General features: G+C 39.6%; 2 protein-coding genes across 2 annotated transcripts; both read left to right on the top strand.

Moving 5' to 3' along the window:
- Positions 1 to 4,064: 4,064 nt before the first annotated feature.
- On the top strand, positions 4,065 to 5,646 carry LOC103704413 (vacuolar iron transporter homolog 2-like). The gene is made up of 2 exons (XM_039130354.1): positions 4,065 to 4,530; positions 5,471 to 5,646. Exons 1-2 carry the CDS (start codon positions 4,065 to 4,067, stop codon positions 5,644 to 5,646), a joined length of 642 nt encoding a protein of 213 aa, XP_038986282.1.
- A 6,899-nt stretch (positions 5,647 to 12,545) lies between these two features.
- LOC103704414 (RING-H2 finger protein ATL72-like) lies at positions 12,546 to 13,622 on the top strand. Its single transcript, XM_008787682.3, has one exon. It carries the CDS (start codon positions 12,632 to 12,634, stop codon positions 13,241 to 13,243), a length of 612 nt encoding a protein of 203 aa, XP_008785904.2. The 5' UTR covers positions 12,546 to 12,631; the 3' UTR covers positions 13,244 to 13,622.
- The last annotated feature ends 10,711 nt before the right edge of the window (positions 13,623 to 24,333 follow it).

A 24,333-nucleotide genomic window follows, 5' to 3' on the forward strand; every position in this document is an offset into this window, starting at 1 on the left:
CATGATGTAAGCATTTATAATGGCAACAAGACAATGCATCAAACCGGAAGAATATCAATCAGACAAGTATATCCATATCAGATGACTGTATCTACATTTATATTTATTAAATAACATAAATCTAAATATAGATACATATATTAATTGGAGGTAAAAATTTTGAGTAAAAATAAATATAAATAAAATGGATAGTAAATCACGTGATATATTTCAATTAAAAATTCATAAGTATTATATAAAATTACAAATAACTATAAATAGAATTGGATATTTGAGATACGGATTGTATAGCTCTCTATTTATTTTTATTTTTTTTACAGATATAGATATAAATATCGATATTAGTCAGATACTCAAATTTTTATCCATATCCGAATAGATTGAAATACGATAATGATCTTAATCAGGACGGATATTATCTGGTTCACTTTTACCTCTACATTGAACCCAATAAATTTGTTAAAGAAAAAATATTAAACCCAGTATAAAAGTGGAGAAGTTATATCTTACATCATGTGCTCCATTTAGTGGTGCACCACACTAAAAATGAATTGTTGTCCTCCTCACTTCATGTAGTGCACCATAGATGTGGTGCATGTTGTATAGAACTAATTATTAGATGGGTCAGATCCACCGTAGATATGAAGTGAATTTAAATTTATATAGTTTTTATGTGGATATGTGTGATTTTTCCGTAAACAACCTGGGATTCAATGGGATTTCATCTGATACATGGATCGCAAGTCATGTAATGCACATCACCGATGCATGATGCAATCATATCATGGGATTTAATTTGATGCGCACCTCCTCTTGTTCCACATCAATCTAGATTCTTGCGACTATGTGCATTTCTATGTAAATGATAATTTTTTTTCATTATCACCAATAAGTCCATCCTATTAGTTCGAGCTTATGTTCGAAGATGAAGATCCAAAGCTGAGAATTCGCATTACGCCATAGAACAAGATAACTAACGGATTCCATAGGAAGAGAACGAAGAATCGGGATGAAGACTAAGAACTATACCGACTTTAGCCACCGAACCGATACGTTGTTTGTTCGTTCGGTAGTCTTTGTTAGGTTTTAGTGAAAAGCCAAAGAAGGTCGTGAACTACCAGCTAAAGAAGTGGAAGAAAGTCCCTAACTTCAAATAAAGAGCCCTTTTCGCGCATTTAGGGACCCCTTGTACCCTTCCTCATCTAATTTAGGAAAGTCCACTTTTTGATTAGCCCATTCTAGACATATTTAGAATGAGGAGCTAGTCAACGCCAACCCTTTTTCCGATAGAGGAGGAGTTAAGAGCTCGACCCAGGCCTCTTCCTTTGTCCGAGAGATCCAAGAAGTAGGAAAAAATATTTTTGTTTAGATAAGATTAGATTCAAAATATATTATCTACTATTATTTTTGACCTAACATGTGGTCATTGGCCTCCTAAGTGGGCGGTAATGTTGCACATTGCCACACTCATAGGCCCATCATAAGAGCCAATTGCATTGCATAAGGCATAGGTAAGGATTCACATGGACCACATCGTCGCAAATATTTTTTTTTTTAAAAATGATATTGTCCCAAATATTTTTTTGAAAAGAATATTGATCACTCAAATGAGAAGCTTGATTATTTGCCGAAGCAATAAGTAGCTAAAAAAATCTAAAATACATGTTCAAACTAATTCTAATTATATTCAAATAATTGTACCTACTTAGAAAGAAAAATATAATATGCTGAATAATATTGTACAACAATATTGCCTTTTTCATAATTATTCATAACTTTTCTATAATCATTTTTTTAAAAAAATATGCAATAAAAAATGATAATGGAGAAGAAAGGGCATTCTGTGCTCAAGTTAATATTTACCACATAAACAATTATTCTTTCTAGCTAACAAAAAGAAATAAATTTAAAAATATTATTTCACTTGGATCATATTTTTATGTTTGCCAACCTAACCAATCTTGTATGACCTAAAGTATGCAATGGAGAATCAGGGTGTTGGTGGACGCAAAAGATTCGGGATTATATTTTGGAGGATTGGAGCATTTTTATTCCCCTTGAAATTAGAATAGGAATGGAACTCTTCTCAACCAAATGACTGAAATGCAAGTCACTTATTCAGCAATCCATGAGCAAAACTGTGCCCCCTATAACAAATGTGCTTCTATATATCATAAACTATCAGCTTCTTATGGAGAATGGTGTTTTTGTACTCAACTAGGTGTACTTTAAGTTAATAAAGCAATGGAAGAGAGAAGTAAAGGCAATGGGAGAAAATAGCATTAGGAGTTGTTACCCTCTTTAAGTGTTGTCAGCATAGAAAACATTATAGGATGTGAACATAAGCATGTTTAGTTTGGAAGGGGACCTACCCCTCTTACTTGATATTTGGAGGAGCACGAGGGAGTGTATTTCCTAGATGGCTAGACATATCTACAATGAGGCAAACAATGTTGCAGACCGGGTTGCCTTTTTTGTGGCGGAACATTCCGAAGAAGTGTTTTGGACTGACTTGTCAGCTGTCCTGATCGTGTTTCGTGATATTCTATTTTCTGACTTTATGAAATATATCCATAGTAGATATGTATGAACCGTCCGCTTTATTAAAAAAATAAAAAATAAAAAAGTGAAAACATAGAAGCATGTCGAGTAATTTGCTTCCTGAACCCTTTTTTCCTGGAAAGTTTACCAATCATTATAAATAGGATAATTGGAATCAATTCAAGAGAAACAAATAATACATACTGCAAACATAATAGGGTGCCTGCCATTTTTAACTGCATAAATGGAAAAGCAGTTGTTGTATCCACTGAAAGTCCCAAAAAGCTTTTTCTTCTCATCCTTTTTTTCTGGTAAGTTAATCTCTCTCATGAAAAATACATTTCTCAAATTGAATAGGGTGCCTGCATAAATGGAAGAGTAATTGCTGTATTTGCTGAAAATTCCAAAATGTTTGTCTTCTAATAATCGTTTTTTTTCTGGGTAGTTTATGATCTCTATCATTATAAATAGCATGATTGGATTCAATTCAATAGCAACAAATAATGCATACCTCAAATGGAAGAGGGTGCCTGCTATTTTGAACTGCATAAGTGGAGGAGTAGTTGTTGTATCTCCTGAAACTTCTAAAAAGTTTATCTGGAACTGGAACATGAATACATGCATTTTTCAAGCAATACTATAACCAAGAATTTTGATCAATTTGAATTCCCTAAAGGCACCATAGCGAATCAATTTTACTTGAATTAAAAGATGATATAATAAGTAGAAGTTTCTGATCAACATAGTTGGAATGCACATCCATTGTTCTATTCATACAATGACCCTGAACAGGCTTGGGTTTAGTGGCTCTAAATATACACAATGGCCACCAGTATGCAGTCTTAAATATATCCACATAAGGTTCAAGAGAAAAACAGTAGTTGTGAAAATTAAGAAATCTTTGATTGTATCAACATGCCAATATGATTCACTTTATTTTATTTATTCATCATGTGATTATCTTGTTCTCCATTATATTCGTTTCAGAGAAACTACTCAATTATCTTTGCATATATAACCCTTGCATGATTTGTATCAAACGTTAATTACATAGTTCATTAACGTACCAGATAATCACAGTAATGCTAGGCTAGTTTCCTACCTTTTCAAGCATATGTTCATTACTGATTGATTGAGATTTTACATATGAAACAAATGATTTATCTTATAGTCCTATTCTTCCCAGAAAAACAAGTCTAATAGAGGTGAATGCTCTCCCTTACTGGTCTAGCTTCCTTAAACTACACTCTTTAACTCTCTTTTTCACACAACTAATTTAGCTATGAAGAGCACATTTCTAAAGAACCATATTGTTGAATCTAATAGAAAAAGGAAAGGATTGGGACCTCTTTTGAATATATTTTTTTTCATTAAACTCTTTTGGATGGTTGCACCACAATCCACCTCTACTATGGACACCAACCATGCATTAATATAAAACCCTCCCCATGGGGCGTCTTTCATGACCTCCCCTCCTTTCCTTCACCTTTTTCTTGTATCTCTTAGCCCATTTGTCTCTCTCCATGGATCACAACGAAATCAAGCTCGCAATCGATGGCATCGAAGGCCAAGATGACGACCAAGAGGTGTCAAACTACTCCCAGAGAGGCCAGTGGCTGCGAGCTGCGGTCCTCGGAGCCAATGATGGGCTTCTCTCGACTGTTTCCCTGATGATGGGAGTTGAAGCAGTGAAAGATGACGCCAAGGCCATGATCATTTCAGGCTTGGCCGGCCTGGTGGCCGGGGCTTGCAGTATGGCAACTGCAGAGTTTGTTTCAGTGTACTCATTGTACGACATCGAAGTGGCGCAGATGAAGAGGGAGAAGCAGGCAAAGGGTGATCATAATGGTGAGAGCATCGATGAGGGAAACAGAGATCGCCTTCCAAGCCTGGTGAAAGCGGCAGTAGCATCAGCCTTGGCCTTTTCTGCAGGGGCGATGGTGCCGCTACTGGCTGCAGGGTTCATAAGAAGTTATGAGGTGAGGTTAGGGGTGGTTCACTACAAAAGAAGGAATAACTCCGGCGCTTTTTTTGGTCTTTTTTTGGTCTCTACCGACGCTTATAAGCGTCGGCGAATTTCCAGCCCACGCGACCCAAAGCGTGGGTCAGACGTCGGGCAGGTGGGCGTGGGTCCGGTTTTTGCCGACGCTAAGAGAAAGCGTCGGCAAAAACAGGGATTTGCCGACGCTAATGAAAGCGTCGGCAAACAGGGCTTTCCCGACGCTTTAAGCGTCGATAAAGCCCAATCCATTTTTCGTTTTCGCCGACGCTTTAAAGCGTCGGCAAAAACAACTTTCCCGACGCTTTAAAGCGTCCATAAAGCCCAACCAGTTTTTCGTTTTCGCCGACGCTTTAAAGCGTCGGGGATTGCTATTTTTTTTAAAGCTTCCACCGCGACCTCGCCCGCAGCGGCGAGAGTCTGGCCGTCGGCTTGGTCGGGCGGGGGGTAAGGAGGTGGGTTTTCAGGGGTAGGGGGAGGGGGGAAGTGGTCGCAGTAGTCGAGGGTTTCGGAAGGAGGAGGAGGGTTTGAGGCGACGGATTGGAGGGTTAAATAGATGCTTGCATTCCGTTCTCTTCGATCTCTGGGTTGAGGGAGGAGGGATGAGAGAGAGCGCGCGGTGGCTTCTGACACAAGCTCGTTGGCTTCCAACGCCTTTGGAGTTTGGAGAGGTCCTGGCTTCCGACGACGCTTTTTAGCGTCGTCTTAGGCCCGCAACTACCCCGACCCTTACAAGCGTCGTCTGTTGCCGACGCTTGTTAAAAGCGCCGGCAAATGTTGACGCTAGGCTAAAAATTGCCGACGCTTTAAAAAAGCGTCGGCAAAAAAGCGTCGACGCTTGTTAAAAGCGTCGGTAAATGTTGACGCTAGGCTAAAAATTGCCGACGCTTTAAAAAAGCGTCGGCAAAAAAGCGTCGTTAAAATCCACTTTTTCTGTAGTGGTTGCGGCTGCCGCGAGTGCGGCGCTGGTGGTGCTTGGCTGCCTGGGGGCGGCACTTGGCCGTGCTCCGGTGGGGAGGTCTTGTGTGAGGGTGGTGGTGGGGGGTTGGGTGGCCATGGCAATGACTTTTGGCCTGATGAAGCTCTTTGGCTCCAGGAATCTCTGAGGAGCATCGGCAGGTCTTCAGTTTGGATGGGCATTATAGGGGGTCTGAATTGTCAAATCTCTCTCTCTCTCTCTCTCTTTCTGTGGGGAGGTAATACGGATGTTATGGAGTGAGGATAAAGGTTTATTCATGTCATTTATGTGGACTGATGCAACAAATTTCTTGGCTTTATAAAGCTTATTTGATGAGTATATTTGTTTACTAAATACACCTGACTTGTGGTAATCTCACACGAGCCCATTTGTTTTGGCTGGGGACTCATCGAAGTATTTATAATTGAATTTAAATTTTTAGCCCAATGAAAGCAGCTTAAATAAAAAAAAATATGTAAGAATTCATGCAGGGTACATGTTTAATCCAACATTAGCGATGCATTGGATCGATCTTGGATATTTATATGGCGCCAAAAAATCGAAATAATACTTTTTATCCAACTTTTTTAGATGATATTCTCGATCATTGCACATATGAAATGAACTTAGACTAGCTTATTTTTAGGTTAACCTGGATTAACTTATTGTTGTCATTACTCTCTATATCCAGACATAAGAGAGGTGTAGCCCTGCAGCAATCAAAAGTTAGAGAGCACATTTACAGTACAATATAAGCTCATAAAAATGTCGAACCATGAAATATGACATAACCTGCTGCCCTCCTTTTTTTTCCACACATGCTTTGGTTCTAGTTTAGCAATAAAGCTTACATTCTGGGAGCCACCACCTAATTTGGCTCCCCAAGCACCTTTATTTTTGGGTAAACAACATACACTCCACAAGCCCCGTTTGCTGAAAATTGGATCCACAAAGCCCCCTGCATGCCACATACACCATAGACGAGCATCTACGTACGACTTTATCATGCCAGTGATCTTTTCCAGAGGCACCTCAGTAGGATTTGACACTTGTATCTAATTCAAACAAATGACAAGAATACCTGCCACCTTTTGCTAATGCTATCACAAATTAATTCTATCATCATATTCTACTAACAAGGTATATATATAAACACCTCTCCCACAGCACCTTTTGCAAAACTTAACTATGATGAAGTGTTTAGAGGCAGCGAGGAGCTGGATTTCTCATTTGGGGTCGGATCGGTGTTTTATGCTAGTTCTACATGCCGAATTACGTGCTGCTTGGGAGGGCTTTCAGACTACTCTCGCATGCATGCTTCCAAATTTTTTCTCGAAGAACGTACCTCAAACTTCCTTCTCTTTGGGTGGAAAGGGTTTCAAAGGTTATCACTGATTGGCTTAAATTTGCCTGTGCACGGATCCAATTTTGCAATATGAAGTTTTTATTCTTACCTTTGCTGCAATGTCCATAAAGAAGCCAATAAGCCAGTTAAATGGCTTTTTGAAGGAGGGCTTAGAGCCACCATAGCACAATTGGAATGGAGCTTTGCTTCCACCGGTGTGGTACAGGTTTGAAATGCATGGACGTCGATTAAATGTGGAAAACGGATGCCCCCCACCTGGACACGCTCGGTGGGAGCGCTTTCTGATCCAGCTGGCACTGAGGTGGCGCTGGAGTGACGTACTCATATGTAGGATAACCCATGGATCGGGGAGGGTACAAGCAAATTTTCTACCTGCGTCGAATATTTTCTGATGGAAGGGGGGCCCAGTGGAAGTTGCTACGCGTGTGAGGTTTCCTCTCCCCCTCTCTCTCTCTTTTTTTTAAGCAAAAAAGGAGCACTTGCATTTAGTGGCTGGGGCTTCGGCCTTCTTGGCAAAGGAAGAGATGGCTTAACAAGTCCTAACAACTATAATATGGGCCTGCACTTTTATGGGCCAGGCCTGGTGTAGCCAGCCCATTACAGTATCAAGCTTGTAACAACACTTGGCCTTTTTATGGTCCAATCTTCCGTCGACATGAGAATTATCAATTTGTAAACACTAAATAGAAAAATATATAAATAAATCCAAATATCAAAGACTACATGTCTAATTCCTGCATGTAAAGTTAATAGATATTTCTGTGGCTTTCACTGAAGAACAAACTTCATGCAGTAAAGATCCTCTTTATGGAAGCAATGTTGAGTCCATAACCCATCAGTCCTTTAACAAAAAGTATTTGGGCGACCATCAAAACTTGCTTGAACCTTAAAAGGATGGCAAGCCAATTTTCATGCTCTTTGGCCCACATGGAGAAAGGAAATGATTGAATCCCTCAATAAGAAAGCATGGGACCAACTATTGGTGTAATTCTTGTGGAGATTATGCTCAATCCATTCGGTCCTTCAAAAAATTCTGCAAACCTTTTAGATGTGGGGGCACAGATGCTTAGGGGTGTTAGTATTTTGACCGAGCCAGCAAAGGAGAGGAGGAGGGAGGGCGAGGGAGGAGGAGCATGGAGGTGCACCTGAAGTTGATGTTTAAATCATGTTTTTTTTAATAAAAAATTAGACAATACAGATATTATAGATCATGATCAATACTGTGAGTTCTTACTTTAAAATGATTATTATTTATTTTGCAATGGATCCCTCCTATAAAGAGAAAATTCATACTACCGATCATTATCTATAATATTTATGTTACCCGAGACTAAAAGAAATACATGCTTTAAAGGTTTCCTATCTATGTATCAAGTAGATAAGATACCGAAAAAAAACCAATGAATACCATCCTTTGTTTGCTTCTTAGCATAAAAGAATCAAAATCAATTGAATTTTGGTTTGCATATGTTCTATAGTGTCTGTATCTCAATCTTTCGTATGAATTATTGAATCAATTGAACAACTACACTACTAGAGTAGTGTATCCCATAATGTGAACCATCTTACAAACATGAGTGTCACGCACTAACCATTTTAGGCAGTTGATCCCTTGATCCATTGAATAGGGCCTCTTCGACAACTTGCGCAATACTGTATAACAGAATAGTACAAGTTTGCTTTAGCTTTTGAGAGGAAAAATGGCACAACTTGCAGTACTAATTATCGTATAAGTTAGCCTTAGATCAAAAAATATCAAAGATAACTTTATCGTATCTACAACAGGATCTATAGGGAGCCCATTAGCCCGCCAATCAATCAAACTACGATATACTCAGAGATCTCTAAAGCATCAGTCTTTAGCATAGTGGCACAACTTGCATTATTGATTAACGTATAAGCAAACCTACCGCCACATAGGGAGAATAACAAAATAAGAAAAAAATTAAAGTATATAATATTTATATAGTTTGGTCTACTGATCTATGTTCACGGATAGAGATGATACAAAAGCTTCACTATAAAAAATTGAAGATTACAAACTATAAGATTCCCTCACAAACTTTGGCTTCTGATTTATCCGATCTTTAGAATGCTCAATTTTTGTCTTCTTTAAAAGTTAAAAGATATATATATAATAGAATAAGTCGATTCAGATTCAAACTGATGTCCTACAACAATCAGATTAATTCAGCCCAAGGAGACTCCGCACTCCATACCCCCCGGACTAACTATTCGTGCGACCCAAATAAAACATGTATGGCATCCACGAACTCTGTTTCAAAAAAAGGTCCATTTTTCGGTTTCGGGAGCAGAGCTGCGTGCAGCCTGGACAGGTCTTCGACATGCGCGGGTGGTGCTGCGGGCCAGCTTGATTATTCTGGAGGGCGACTTGGCCACTGTCATCGGTTGGATTCAGAGGGGGTCGAGGAGTGAGGGTACAGATCACCCCTTGATCCGCGACATCGTGATGATGATGAGAGATGGGGGGCCATCCAGGCCAAGCATGTATTTAGGGAGGCCAATGGGGCGGCCGATTGGGTGGCTGCCTACGCGGCCCACTACTCGGGGTATGCCTTCTAGTCGGGGAAGGAGGAGCTGTCATTGGCACTCCATGAATTATTGCATTTTGATCTTATTGGATGTATTCGTACACGCACTGTATGAAATACCCGTTTTCATCAAAAAAAAAAAAAGATCCATTTTTTGCTCCTCTAAAGCTCGTAAACTCAAGATATACTCAACAAAACGTCTGATCAGAGGAATCAAAGGGTCTATAGCAAGATCTCCTGGATGTGTCATTTGTACACCAATCAAGCGTGTGCAGCAAAAGCTAAACGATGCACAATAGAATAACACAAGCCACAATGTTACACTAAGAAAGCATCAGCTCCAAGTCATTAGATAATTATTGTATGAGATGGAGGAAAAATCTACCAATCCTATCCTCTCCTAACAACAATTATGGAACAATTATGCAACACAAATAAGTGGAGGAAGATGCTTCATACTGCCCCTACTCGTGTATCTAAAATATACAATGTGATAAGAAAATAGAGCTAACCACGGCTCAGATCAGTCCCTTTCATACTTCCAAATACTTTATTATCGTGTGGGAGGTTTGCTTCGGCGATTCGGAGCCACAAAATAGTTGGTGGGGCCCATGGGCCTTATCATGTGGGGCGTTTAGTGGGTGCGTGTCAGCTGTCTTTAGACCATCATTTTGGTTTCCAACTTGTCAGCATCTTGAAGGCGGATAAGGTGGACCCCGTCCAGCCACGTCAGCCGGGAAACACAGCCGTTGGAGGTGGGCAGGGGCTCCACATGAGCTGGCGAATGGGTGATTGACACGTCATTGGACGTGCTTTTGGGGATCAGGACCAAGCTAGGTCATCTGACACCCCCCTTTTTTTTTTCAGAAATGAAAAAAAAAATCAGGCGCAATGACCATCCGTTGACACGTCAGGTGACCATACTTGGGATGTGCTTTAAATATAGGTGATCATAATGGGTGAGTGGAGGGCCGACATTGCACTAAGATTAAAGCTCCATGGTCAAAAATTCACCTTTGTAATTCCATGTTTTTTTTCATCAGATTATTTCTTTTATATAACTTGATTAAAAGGTTTAGCTATTATAATTAGCTACAATTTATTTGTATAAATGAATTTTTCTTACCTACTAATTACAAAATAATGTTGTTGTTTTGCAAAATAGGGGATAGACAAGTAGGTGCTTCTTTTTTTCTTTTCTTTTTTTAATTCAAAAAGAACCGTTGTTTTAAATGATAATTACAGTATAATAAAGATAACGTTAAATATGATGACAAAAGGTGATAATCATATGCACCATGTAAGTGGTTAGACTCGCTTGATGTTTCTTAAAAAAATATATAATGCTATAAATTGTTTGTTGCTAGTGGTATTGTTTTGCTATTTCTATCGCTGCAGTCTCTTTCAAGCTGTCGTGTAAAGCATAAATAATTCAGAAATGCAAAATTTTTATATAAAATTTCCTTTTCTCTCTCCGCCTCTTTATTTTTTTCTATTTTTAATTCCACTAATGATCCTGTCTCTCTCCACCAGACTAGTGTTGATGTCATAGAATTGACCCCTGAAACAAGGATGCAAATAGTTTTCATTCACTTAAGTTTGGTAACATTGATTCAATCTCCAATCAAATCAAGTCATGGTAGCATTTGGATTAATAGGAGTTGAGGTCAGCTGATTTTGGCAAGGGTAGGATCCTGGTTATAGCAAGAGACCAACAAAGAATTGGACTATGTGGTAAATTTCCTTTTCGATATTAGGATTGTAAATGAACCAAGTTGTTTATAAACTCCTCTGGCCTTAGCTTGATAACAGGTTTAATCGAGCTCATACCATCAACAAACAAGCTAAGCTCAAACTTTATACAAAGCCAACATTCTAGATTTAAATCAAACCAAGGTTTATGTAACACAAAATTTACAGTTTAATTGAATTAGAATATGCCCGATTTAACCTAATCACATGGTTCAAAATGTTATGCTCCTAAGATTACATTCAATTGCCCTTGATGGACCCATGGCCATTTAAAAAGGAAAAAAAAAAAAGAAGCGAAAATTGACACCATAAACTCCATTAATCTGGTGGGTTATCACTGAATACCTTTTCAGCTTGCGTGGAGGAGGCAAACTCACGTGCTTCCACTGTAAAAAGAGCCCAAGTTGGAAACACCCAGCCTCCCAACCCACACCCCATGTCATCCAAACTTGGAGGCTCTCATTGGTCCGGGCCCACTGGAGGTCCACTAACTTGTCGACACGTCAGCTCCTCTCGGTGCCGACTTCCTGCACCAGCTGACACATGGCATCCCCTGATGCGTCCAAAGTGGTGACAGACCATGGAGCCATGGTGGGGGCATGATAGTGGAGACTCCAAATCAAAGACATGATTAGCTTTTTAATCGATGACGATGGCTTTTTCTGCCTCACGGAATATCGACCCTTTTAAGTGTGATGGTGAACTCGATCCATTTGAATATTCCCATGATTAGTCTTCTATTATTTAAAATGTAATCTTAAGGTACGTTCTACCCATGGTATGAGCTATATTAATGTGTACGCCAAGGTTGCACTACACAAGCCAGCTATATTTGTATCATGCCAGCGTTATTCGTTACCTGCTTGGCTTAGACCTAGCTTCATTCAACTCTAATAGCTTATAAGAGTGAGTATTTGAGCTAAGTTCATATTAATTTGAGTTCATTTTGACATCTTAGGTCTGAATTGATCCATGTCCATTTCTACCTCGGCGATATACAAGTTTGTGTAGTAACTTCCAGATGCTTCACCCAAACCTTGAGCTACTTTTTTGCAGCAGTAATCAACTTATGTTCACTGTTGTCCCCGCATTAACTGAAGACAAAAAAAAAAGAAGAAGAAAAGATAATGGCCCCCCTACGCCCGTGTGTGGTTTTATATTAGAACATGGTACACTTGTCCAATTGAGGAATCCTTGGGTTTGTGTCGGCTCCAAAGTCAGATTGAGGTCAACTCATGTGTACCCATTTTTTGTGGTCTTGAGCTCTTTGAAGTACTTGACCTGGCCAAGCTGCACTCCATGGTACAACTTAACTCCAACACTAAACTAATCCTAAAAAGGCAAGGTATTGCCTGTTCTCCACACTCTATATATGCACCCCTTGAAACCACCCTTCAAGAATTCCTCTTCAGCACACAATATCTCTTTTTACTTCTGCAAGCAACTTCATCCTCTTTCTCGCAATGGAGGGACAATCTAGGAGGCTGGTAATCCACGCTCCGGCCGGTCCGGTGGCCGGTCCGGCGTTGTCCAAACCCAAAGCTGCGGCCGAGCCGGGCGGCTCCTTCACCTCGTTCGATGCCAATGTCATCATGGTTCTGGCTGTCTTCCTCTGCGCCGTGATATGCGCGCTCGTCGTCAACGGCGTCGTCCGGTGCATCCTCCGGCTGACGAACCGGGCTTGGGTCGGGCCCGAGCCACCTGGCGCGTTGGACCGGCCGGCCCCAACCCGGGTTGGCAGGAAGGAGGCCTTGATGGCATTGCCAACTTTGGTCTACTCGGCCGGGCTCGGGCTGCCACTTGCCGGCTCCGACTGCGCCATATGCCTCTCCGAGTTCCTGCCCGGCGAGCGCGTCCGGGTGCTCCCCAAGTGCAACCATGGCTTCCACGTCCGGTGCATCGACCGGTGGCTCGCGTCCCGGTCGTCGTGTCCGATGTGCCGGCAGGGCCTGTTCGGCTCGTGCCCGGTGATCTTTGGGTGCAGGGAAGTGGGCCTGACCGGACGAACTCAGCCGGCCGTGGTGCCAGTGGACCCGGAACAGGGTTTCCCGGTTGGGTACAGGGTAGATTCCTAGCGGTTTGTTGAGACATGTACACTTGTATATACTGGGAGTGGGTTGTGCACTGGCTTTAGATACTGGCTTAGTTTGAAAGGTACCGGTTTGTAGTCTTCTTTGCCGCTTTTATTTCGACTGGTTCTTGTCGTTCAGGTGTACTGGGAATCTAGTCAAGTTAGATATATTTGAGGTGTAGTCAAGTTCATTGCATGTTTGGTTAGGATATAAAGTTTGCAAGAAAAGTGCAATGATTTGATTATGTTACGTTGCATATATTGGGTCTAGTAGAAATGAAATCTAATCTTTCAGGAAAGAAGCCCGCCGCCTACGTGTATGGAAGTCGAATCCAGTTGTGCAGGAGAACTGAATTCAACTTGAATGAAGCATAAATTTTGAAGCTCTGATTCATAGCCCAGAATATAAAGGATTTTTTTATCATTCTTTAGTAATGAAAAGAATTCATTACTAAACAATGATAAAAATTTCCATAATTCTCTTCTTTTGTTTTCTTTTTCTTTGTTTTTTTTTTTTTGTTTGCCCACGCCAACTTTCCTGAATGCTGTAAGTATCTAGAAACCAAATGTCCAGGGATTAATCTTAGACCAAAAAAAAAGAAAGAAATAAAGCAAGAGGAATCACAGACACCCCGGATCAATTCTGATAGTTTTTCCTTGAGCCTTACTTTTTTTCATACAAGAGAGATATTAGGACATTTGGCCATATAAATGCACCTATATAACAGGGCTTTTTTTTGAAGTTTTTGATAGAAAGGGAGCAAAAAATGCCAACATAACTAGCAATATTAGCATCATTAGTCTGTCTTATGTATGTGTTTCCTGAATTAAGAATTTGCAGTTCATGAGTGTATTGTAGAATTTCTTAACAACTATATAAGGTGACTTCTCCAATGAATTCAAAGATCACCATTAGTGTGCTAGAGCCATTTTGTTAGCTGGGATCAAGTGGACCGCTATCCAAGCTTATTCCTAGACCGCTATCCAAGCTTCTTCCTGTCAGGTCCAACTAGACCAGAATCGTACCTTGTTGGAGAGAAGGATTTAGGTTTCAGACAAGATCCAAGTCGGCAGACCTCTGATCTGAATCGATAAAAACCAGTCCTAGTTCAGATGGAACAGTGTTGAGGCAGTAGAGAAAATTCTTGTCCAATGAAAGCACCAGAAAAATGAAGAAGACCCCAGAAAATCCAATGTACCAAACGTTAGGAGTCTTGCCACTCAGTGGAGGTCAATCTTTCTTTGAAAAAGTCTTGTGGAAGCAGCTCGAACAGCTCTACCAGTGAAAGCAAGTAGAGGAGTCACTGCCATTTTCCTACTAAAGACTTTTAGTATGCTGTTTTTGAAGGAAGGTTAACAGGAATACCACAAAATAACCTGCAAAGAATTGAGCCCTGGTTGATGTAGCTGCATGCCCACTGCAATGTCCTTTTCTTCTTGATAGAAACTTTAAGGGAAAAAAAAACTAAATAAATAAAGTTAGGTTTGGGCAAATGGAATGAAGCAGATATCTCACCACATGTATTACCATGTTTAAGAATTCTTGCAATGAAGAGTATTGACATGCATGCTGACCATCTTGCATTCTCCCAAGTAAAGTTTTTTTGACACAAAAAACCCCCACTTCTGATAACTTCCAGCCCAACACCCTAGCGCCAGCATAAGGGACCTACTCTATTTTTCAATTTAAACTTGAAAATATAGGCTTCGATATCATGGTTGATCAAAATTCTTGCAGAAAGTAATACCAATAGAGATGGTCATTTAATTTGAGTGATGAGACCTTGGTGCATTGCATGGATTTGCCTAGCTTAATCACATTTTTGCAGCCAAGAACAATCTGAATGATTAAGTTTAAAAGAAACTGAATGACCAAAACTTCAAAAAAAAAAAAAAGAATAATAAAAGATGAATACAGAATCCTATTAAGTTATTTATATAAATGATCTTTTGAAACAAGATAACAACAAATAGCAATACCATTGAATACATATAGAAATATTAGATGAGAGTGAAAAAGTTTTCTTGAATTAATCATCAATAATTCTGCATAAATATTCTATCTTAGACCCTGCAAATAATTAAGAGAATCATTTGGTGAAGATAATTACTATGTCATGTAGAATAAGAAGTCTTGTAGAATACACAACTTGAGTAATTTTGTGAAGATAATTACTATATCATCCTACCTAAAGCCATGCCAAGGCCAACCTGAGAATAATTAATCAAATCCGAAGGTATCTGATTACCAGTTATAATTAAGTTATATATGGATTCAGAAAATATTAGAGCTGACCAGAACAACTAGGATGAGATCAACAGATGGATGATGAAATCCAAACCAAGTAGGAAACCTAGTATATAGAACAGACATGACCCAACCTAATCTATTATTCCATCTGCAGCTCTGGAAGCAAGAATAGTCATTGAAAGACGTTGCAAGGAATTATTCCACTTTAAGCTATATAAACATTTCTATTACAAAATCTCAAAACTTAAAGCCATTGTCCCTCTTGATCGTTATTTTTTTCGTTTTTTTTTTTTTGATTGAATCGGGAGGTGTTGACCACCCGTTTATTTATTGAGTGTAAGCGAAGACAAGGTTTCAAAGGGTGATCTCAGAGAATATATATGAGATCTTCGGAAAAGATGGGTTCCCCTCGTCGCCCATGCAAGAAGACACTATACTTCTGATCTCCTTCACAGACCGAAAAAACCGTTGTGCGTTGAGCTATGCTGTGCCGCCGCCTCCTACTGTTTCTGTCTGCTTTTGATCTCTCTCAGTACGCTCGTAATATGTTGTTTGCATTCTCCGTTTGTCCAGCCATCAAAGACAAGCAGCACCTCCTCGAACACTGACTGAGAGGCTTTGGCTTGGAATTGAAACACTACTTGCAACGTTGAGGGATTAAAGAAGTCTGCTGCCCCAGATGTATGGCTTGTTGCTTAATGAGAAGACAGCTGGATAAAGATATCGGAGGGGCGCGTCTCTGTAATCCAATGATCGTGCCAGAATGATGTCTGTCTTCCATTTGCTATCTTGAACTCGACGCTTTGGAAAAACCATGATCTTACTTTGAGAACGCTTCTCCATGCTTCCGATGCTGTTTTTAAGCTCCTGGAGAGAGCTTGGCTTGGGGTTGTTTTTGTGTAGTGCAGCCTATTTATAATCTTCCTTCACGGCCTTTGATGTTCATGGAAATATCCCACCACCATTTTAAGAGGAGGCTTTATTGAACAGTCTCAGGTTGATGGCTCCTAACCCGCCTAGTTTCTCGGGCCTGCAAATTTTGTCCCAACTTGCTAGGCAGTGGCCTCTCGTGCATTAATTCTTTACTCCCCCTCCATAGAAAATGTCTCCTTTTCTTCTCTACTCTCCTTATTGTTTCTGAGGGGATCAACAAGGATGACATCCAGTAAGTTGGGATGGATTCGAAAACCGCATTAAATAATTAATGCTAACCTCCCTACTCATGTTTAGAGTTTGCTCTTCCACACTGCTAGAGTTATTTTTTACAACTTTTTCTTCAAGGAACCTCCAGGCTTCTGTCCTGAGTTTTCTGTAATGGAGTGGGTCTCCGAGATACTTGATTGGTGGCTTCTAGCATGCCATTAAGCTTGCATACCATTTACACCTGTGCTGGTCGAGGCCAATGCCAACCATTGAGCTCTTTTCATACTTTTATCTTCAAACCAGTTAATGGCTTATAGGAGTAGAGAAGAAATTTTAGGTTTGATGCATGCCTCTTGCTTGCATTGCTTAGAATCATGTCATCTGCGAATTGGATGCAGTGTATCTTCTCTATTTTGTTTGCTGGGCCATTTCCTACTATTAGTTTGTTTTCTACTGCTGTCTTCATCATCCTGTTTAGCACGTCCGTTACTAAAACAAAAAGTTGTGGGGAGAGAGGATCGCCCCGCTTCAGCCTTTTTGCCAAGAACCAGTTTGTTGGCTCGCCATTTAGTGTAAGTGCCATCTCGCTGGAGTTGAGTATGTTGCTGATCCAGGTGCACCATCTCTGCTCGAAGCCTCTTGCTTCGATTCCTTTTGTGGTTGTAAAGCCTCTTCCAATTTGCTTCAATTAATCCTTTTCTGGTGCTCTTACCCAGAAGTTCGGTCACTTCGGTGCAGCATTGAACAAAGGTCTCTTAGATTCTTTTTCTGTATTTTTCCTTCTTCTCATACTTGCACAATTGTGAAAGTATTTGGTTGTTGCGATGACTATGCTCCAGCTACTGTAATCTGGATGGCTGCTTCTATAGAATTTCCTCCTGTTCTAGGATGGTCTCCAGCTGCTTTTTTGGATCAGAGCGTTTTGCTATCTCTTCAACGCTTAGATTTCTCTCTTCTTCTTCTTCCAAACCGAGTCCGGCTATCTTGTTTTTGATCTCTTCTTTTTTCTTCATTATGCTCCCGTGATGTTCCTTGTTCCAAGATTTCAATTTGGATCTTAGAATTCTGAGCTTCAGAAACATGTTTTTAGCTGCATCCTTGGAGGCTGGGGCTGATCTCCACCAATGGTTTGCCAGTTCTTCAAAGCCTGGAATGGTAAACCAAAAAAATTTTGAAGCGAAGGATCTTCCATCAGATTTGGGAGCTGGTGCTCTCAAGGAATAGCGGATAATGATCTGATGTTGTTTTGGGTAGAAGAGCGAGAATTGAGAGAGAAATTTCTCATCGATCTGAAGTGGTAAGGCATCGTTCGAGTTTAACCAATGATGACCATGTGTGTTTTCTGTGTAAGAATTTTATTTCGAGAAGCAAGAGGGAGTCGATGAGCCCGTCGAAGTACACCTTTGATGCTTGTGAGCCGCTTGAAGCTCCTTTTCGATCAGAAGGATATCTAATGATGTTGAAGGCCCTATTTGGGGGAGCTTTTGGAGGGCAAAAAGCACTTTCTGGTCCTCCAAAAGTACTTTTAGTTAAAAAATGATGTTTGGTAAAATTTTGGAAAAGCTGTTTCAGCTTTTGCGTGAAGCTGAAAACAGCTTTTAGGGGGAATCTCAATTTTGGAGCTTTCCGAAAACGCTGTTTTCAGCTTTGTCGGAAAGCTGTATTTTTGACCAAAATATCCTCATTTAAAAGTTCCTTTTTTCTCTCAAAAATCTCAATCCCACCGTCTCTTCCTCTCTCTCCATCCCCCCCTCTCTCTCTCCCTCTCTATCTCCTTCTTCTCCTCAATGCCGCCGGCCCTCTTTCTTTTTCTTTTTTTTTTTATTTTGGGAGGCAGCCCGTGGCTGCCCACGGTGGCAGCCACCACGCCGGCCACCCGTGGCCGCGCTCTCCAGCCGCCGCTGCGGCCTATCGCCCCGGCCGCTGCGCCCTCCATGTACAGCAAAAAAAAGAGGAAGGGGAGGAAGGGGCAGCCATGGCCGCCGCCTCCTCGACAGGCGCTGTGGCCCGCCGTCCCAGCCCCCTCCCGAGGCCTCCTCTCCCCCGCGGTCGCCGCGGCCCGCCGTCTTGGCCCCCTCCCGAGGTCCCTCCTCCCCCGCGGTCCCCGCGGCCCGCCGTCCCGGCCCCCTACCGAGCCCCCCTCCCCCCACGGTCGCCGGGGCCTGCCGTCCCCGTCCCCTCCCGGGCCTCCTCCCGCGGCCGCCGCAGCCCCCCTCCCGCGGCCGCCGCGGCCCAGCCCCCTTCCGGCGCCGCCGGCCTCGCGGGAGAAGAAGAAAGGAGAAGAAGGAAAGAGAGGAAGGAAGGAGAAGAAGAGAAGAAAAAAGAAAAGAAAAAAAAAGAAGAAAAGGGAAGAAAAAAAAGAGAAGAAAAAAAAAAGAAAAGGAAAGAAAAAAAAGAAAAATAAATAAATAAATAAATATGTATATAAATGAACAAATAAATAAATAAATATATTTTAATGAAATAAAATAATAACTAAATAAATAAAAATAAATATTAGTAATTATTTAACCAATTTTTTTACCTAACTAGAAAATTTGTTAAAGAGATAAATGGTCATCAAAAGAGTGAAAAATTAATTTATACTAATAATTATAATATTTTATACATTTATTATTGTATTATACTATAAATATAATGTAATATAATATTATGTTATGTTAAATAATTCAATATTATATTAAATTATTATCCTATGGTAACAATGTTATAGTACTATATTATAATAACATTATATTACATTACATTAATATTATACTATATCATATATTTATGTATTAATATATATTATATTTTATTATGCACTATTGTATAATACTAGTAATGTCCTTTATGGTCATTTTGTTATGCAAAAGTACTTTCTCAGTTTGTTTACCAAACAAATATTAAAGCGCCACAGCACTTTAGAAATGTAGTTACCAAACAGCAAACAACTTTTTATAACAGCTCTACTTCAGACAGCTCTACTTCCAACAGCTCTACTTTCAACAGCTTTACTGCCAACAGCTCCTCCAAACAGGACCAAAATCTCCTACTAGCAGCCATGACCCTGCCCAGCTTGCTCTTATGGTGCATAGTTCATTGTAGAAAGAGTTTCTTTGTTGAAATCTCCTACTACTAATGATGCTTCTTTGTTGCTCTTATGCCATCTTAAGTCTGAGGGAGATTTCTTCTCGAAATGCATCGCGGAAAATGAGTATTCTCCTTCGAAGAAAAGAGACCCATGAAGTATCGAGAAATTCCAGCAGTTTAAGTCTTACGAATATCACGCCTTGCACCATTAGCTACACATATCTTGCTCTTATATATAGATTTGATTCTATATAGTTACACACAGTCTGGATTTTCCACTTTTGATGTATATTATGTGGAATCTTATGAATATCACGCCTTGCACTATCAACCGCACATATCTTGCTCCTATATATAGATTTGATTCTGTACAGTTACATCCAATCTGTATTTTTCATTCTTGATATCGAAGAATTCTAGCCATTTAAGAGTCAAGAGAGGGTATACCAAGGAAGCATTGAGAACTTTTGTTTGGAGGAGGAGAGAGAGGAAAGAGTGAGCCTTGACTTCTGCTGTTTGAAGTGGAGTTGCTTTGTTGCAGAAGTATTTCCTGAAGGGGGTGCAAGGCTTCAAGATATGGATCACAAAAGAGTTTAGATCCTTGTAGAAGATTGATGTAACCATAGGGGTAGAAGAGAACGGTTAATTTGCTAGCTTTGATAGCATCTTGACAAAAAGACTGCTCCTAAATCAGAAGACTGCTCCTCTCCTCTCCTGAAGGCTGCTACGTGGGTGGGCTGGTCCCTCCCCCTCCCCTCCTATTTTTGACCAAAAAAAAAAAAAAAAGACTGCTCCTCTCCTTCTGAGAGCATCGCTGCATGCTTTTCATAAATCAGAAGATATACACCCCAAAGAGGGGTAAAATTATGGATTTCTTACTAGATACACCAGTGCTTCGAATCCTCAAAGTTAGCCATAAGAATACCATTATCAACAAAAAAATAATAAATAAGCTTTCTTCATTGCCTTGGTTGATGCGTGGAAAAACACTGTCAAGAAAATTAAAAATCATATATGTTTGGGGGAAAATAACAATACTTTAAACAATGATGGAAAGCAAGAGTTGCATTTACAAATGAATTATGAAGCACATAGGAAACTCATTCACTAAAGGTAACTCCTCAATTTCACAAAGCTTGATAGAAACCTTATTTCAAATAAGGCTGAAATCGGATCGCATATCAATATATCCATATGCCTATTTGTTTTGTTTGACGAATACAAATATTGATATGAATATTAATCGAATACAAAAATTTATTACATATTTATTTTAAATAGATATAGATACAAATTGGATACTAGAAATATGGATATAAATACGAATATAAATTAGATAATTAAACTTTATGACAACAGAATCAAAGATATTACTAAGTGAATAGTAAATTAAATAAATAATACATTAATGTTGTTATATATTTTTCTTAAAAGTTAAATGAGTCATATCTAAGATTAAATAGGGTTACAAATAGAATCGAATATTCGGATATGGATCAGATAATTGTTTATACATATCCATATCCAAATATATATATATATTTTGGCGAATATAGATACAAATACCGATATAAGTTGGATGCTCAAATTTTTATTCATATTCGAATAGATTTGAATACGAAAATAGATTCCGATGGATATTATTCGGTCTTTTTTACCCCAAATTTCAAGACAAAATTTTTGATAGGTTTAAGTACAAAATTTAGTACATAGGTTTCACTTTGCTCCATTTTCTATCATTATAATAAGTTTAAAAATAAGAATATAAACAAGGGCGCTCACATTTTTATGAATTTTCTGTTGTGGCACATTTGAGTGTGTGCTGTTGTGGTGTACGTAGCAACAACTGCTACTACCTCATAAGCAAGTAACCACACCATGCTGGGAATATATTGTCACAACCCAAGACCTCACCCAAAATGGCTAACCGGAAGGTATTGTTTGGGTTTCTTGATCCTGTATAAGTACCTAAGATCTATCTAGTGAATAACCGATGTGGGATTAAATACATGCTCACACGGGTCCTCACATACTCCTTCCGTTCTAGCTCTGACGTCCTCGTCAAGCTAAAGGTTCAAATCCATTCAAATCTAGTTACAAACACCATGATCGGCCCGTGGTCTGCCCCAATAGATCCGTGCTGCAGTGTCTCCGAGTCCACATATCGGCCAGATCGGTTCGGATATCATTTGTAGCAATCCAGGACCTCACCCACAATGGCTAACGGAAGGTATTATTTGGGTTCCTTGATCCTGTATAAGTACCCAAGATCTACCCAGCAAATAACCGATGTGGGACTAAACACACGCCCGCACGGATCCTCATACATATGCCCACCCATCTTCCAGATTATATACACCTGGCCTCACGCTTGGCCAACAACGATCTTTTGTATATAAAAAGAGATCTTTTGTAACTTTTTTTCCTCATAGAAGAGATATTCAGTACCAATAAATACTAGCTACATATTAGCATTAGACTAGAATTTCTGGTCAAGGTAAATACCATCTACATATTAGCATTAGATTGGAATTGTTGGTCAATGTAACTTAGACCTATTCAAATGAAGGTTTAGAGCTTGCTTGATTGTCTACTTTAACTTTTTCCTAGTTAACCCCCTAACAGAATGGATTGAACGAACCCATTTGAATTTACAAATATCCTATTAGGAAGTAGTATCTTTCCTTTAAGGATGAAGCATGGTCATCAAATCTTTTTCACATTTTTTTTGGGAGGAGAAATATGGTGGTAGTATGCCATGACCTTCGAACATTGGATCTCTCCCACTCTCCCAAGAGCCAGTCCTTTTAGGAGAGGGTGTCAGGAGGGTATCTTGGCGTATGAGACTTTTAGTGGGAGTTAGATATATGCAACTTTATCCCCTCATATGGAGATGCTTTTGGACCCATGACACCAGATCAAAATGGAGCAATCTTATTGTTGCACCAAAACCGGCTCCCTTTAAGGCCATTAAATTGTAGATGCCCATAATTTGACTGCATCCAAATTCATGGTCTTTTCTTGAAGCATTCCTATATAATCAAATTTACAATCTTAACTTAATCTCAAGCCAATTCACCAATAACATCACCTCTGGAAATGGAATATCTAGAATCCTCACTTTGTTTAACCAATGGAATTAGCACTTGAAATTTTGCTAACCAGTAATTGTTTCTTGTATTAGAAGATCTGCCTTTTTTTTCTTTCAAAAGGATAACAGGAGGCTTTGTGGCCACCCAGAAAATTTATTCGAAGGAAGATTAATGTGCAAGAGAAAGCAAGTAGAAAGAAAGAAAAGAAAAAATATAAACAGGTAAGTGAGAGTAGAGGGCGATGTATAGGACACAACTGCTAGGTATAGTCCAATTGGAAATAAATGGGTGGAACTGCACATAGTTTTATATGGTCCACCCTAAAAGATTCCGACACCGAAAGTCTCGTTGCTAATAGGATTCAGATTATATTTTTCGCACAAAAGAATGATTGATGTTCTTTCACGATACCGACTATGCAATAGACCCCGAAGCTTAGAGGTCGTTGCACTCGAATTTAAGATGCTGAAACAAGGATGGAGCTTACAGACATGCAGTTATTATATGAGACTTCTAATAGATTGTCCCATGCTTATGAGAGTCAGAGAAAAATGACAAGATGGAAATAAGAAACATAAAAGTGTCGATGATAGTGCTGTACATTAAACATAACACAAGCACATAAATAACAATGTAGCTGAGAATGCTGATGAGGATGAAGGATTTTGTAATGCTTGGAAGAATAAGGTTAGATATGAGCATATTGGAAGATATGCAAGAGTTGATCTTTCTGAATAAATGGGTGGACAGATTAAGGAAGTAAATCAAGCAAGGCTTTTAGTTAGTAGGGAAGAGACCTAGTCACAGTCATTTCCCATGCTATGGGATGTGAAGGACCTAGTCCCCCATCAAACAAGCCCATGACCATTGCCACCATCCAAACAAGCCCATTGCCATCTACTCTATCCAATCCTTGCATTGATTATGTGAATAAGCAAAAGTAGACAAAAATCAAGCATGACTACTTCCAATTTCACTATAACATGTTTTCTATGAGCATTTGTGCACCAAGAAAATTATAATTATATTTCTTTGGCAGGAGATGATATGTGGAAAAGACATTATATTGTCCATTCAATTACAAGGATTCCAAAAGTTACCACTACTTTCTGTAAGTTTTCTTATTAAGGTCCGCCACTATCATAAGAATATTAAATAATGAAAAAAAAATTAGAAATTCTCTGGTGTAAGGCATTGTTGCTCCGATCCGCCATCGTCACAGCACACCAAGTGTTCGGAGAAAGTATCACTCGGTCGCATGAAATTGAAGCAGCTAGGAACTTGATCATACCGGGCGGTCTCGCCGACCGCCGCTCAGCTCTTTCACTCCTATCAAATTGTTTCTGGAATAAGTTTTCTTTCTTCTTTCAAACTTATATTTTTATTGGATTTATTGGATTTATTTCTGCTATATTTTACAAATAAAACAGAGGAAACACCCAAATAAAACATAAAAATAATTATAGCTTAATATAAAGTAACATAATTCAAAAATGCTGTCGTAAGTTCATAACTACTCAAGCTTTTCCATCAAAC

This window comes from Phoenix dactylifera, chromosome 1 (assembly GCF_009389715.1).
Source record: "Phoenix dactylifera cultivar Barhee BC4 chromosome 1, palm_55x_up_171113_PBpolish2nd_filt_p, whole genome shotgun sequence".
NCBI classification, from domain to species: Eukaryota; Viridiplantae; Streptophyta; class Magnoliopsida; order Arecales; family Arecaceae; genus Phoenix; species Phoenix dactylifera.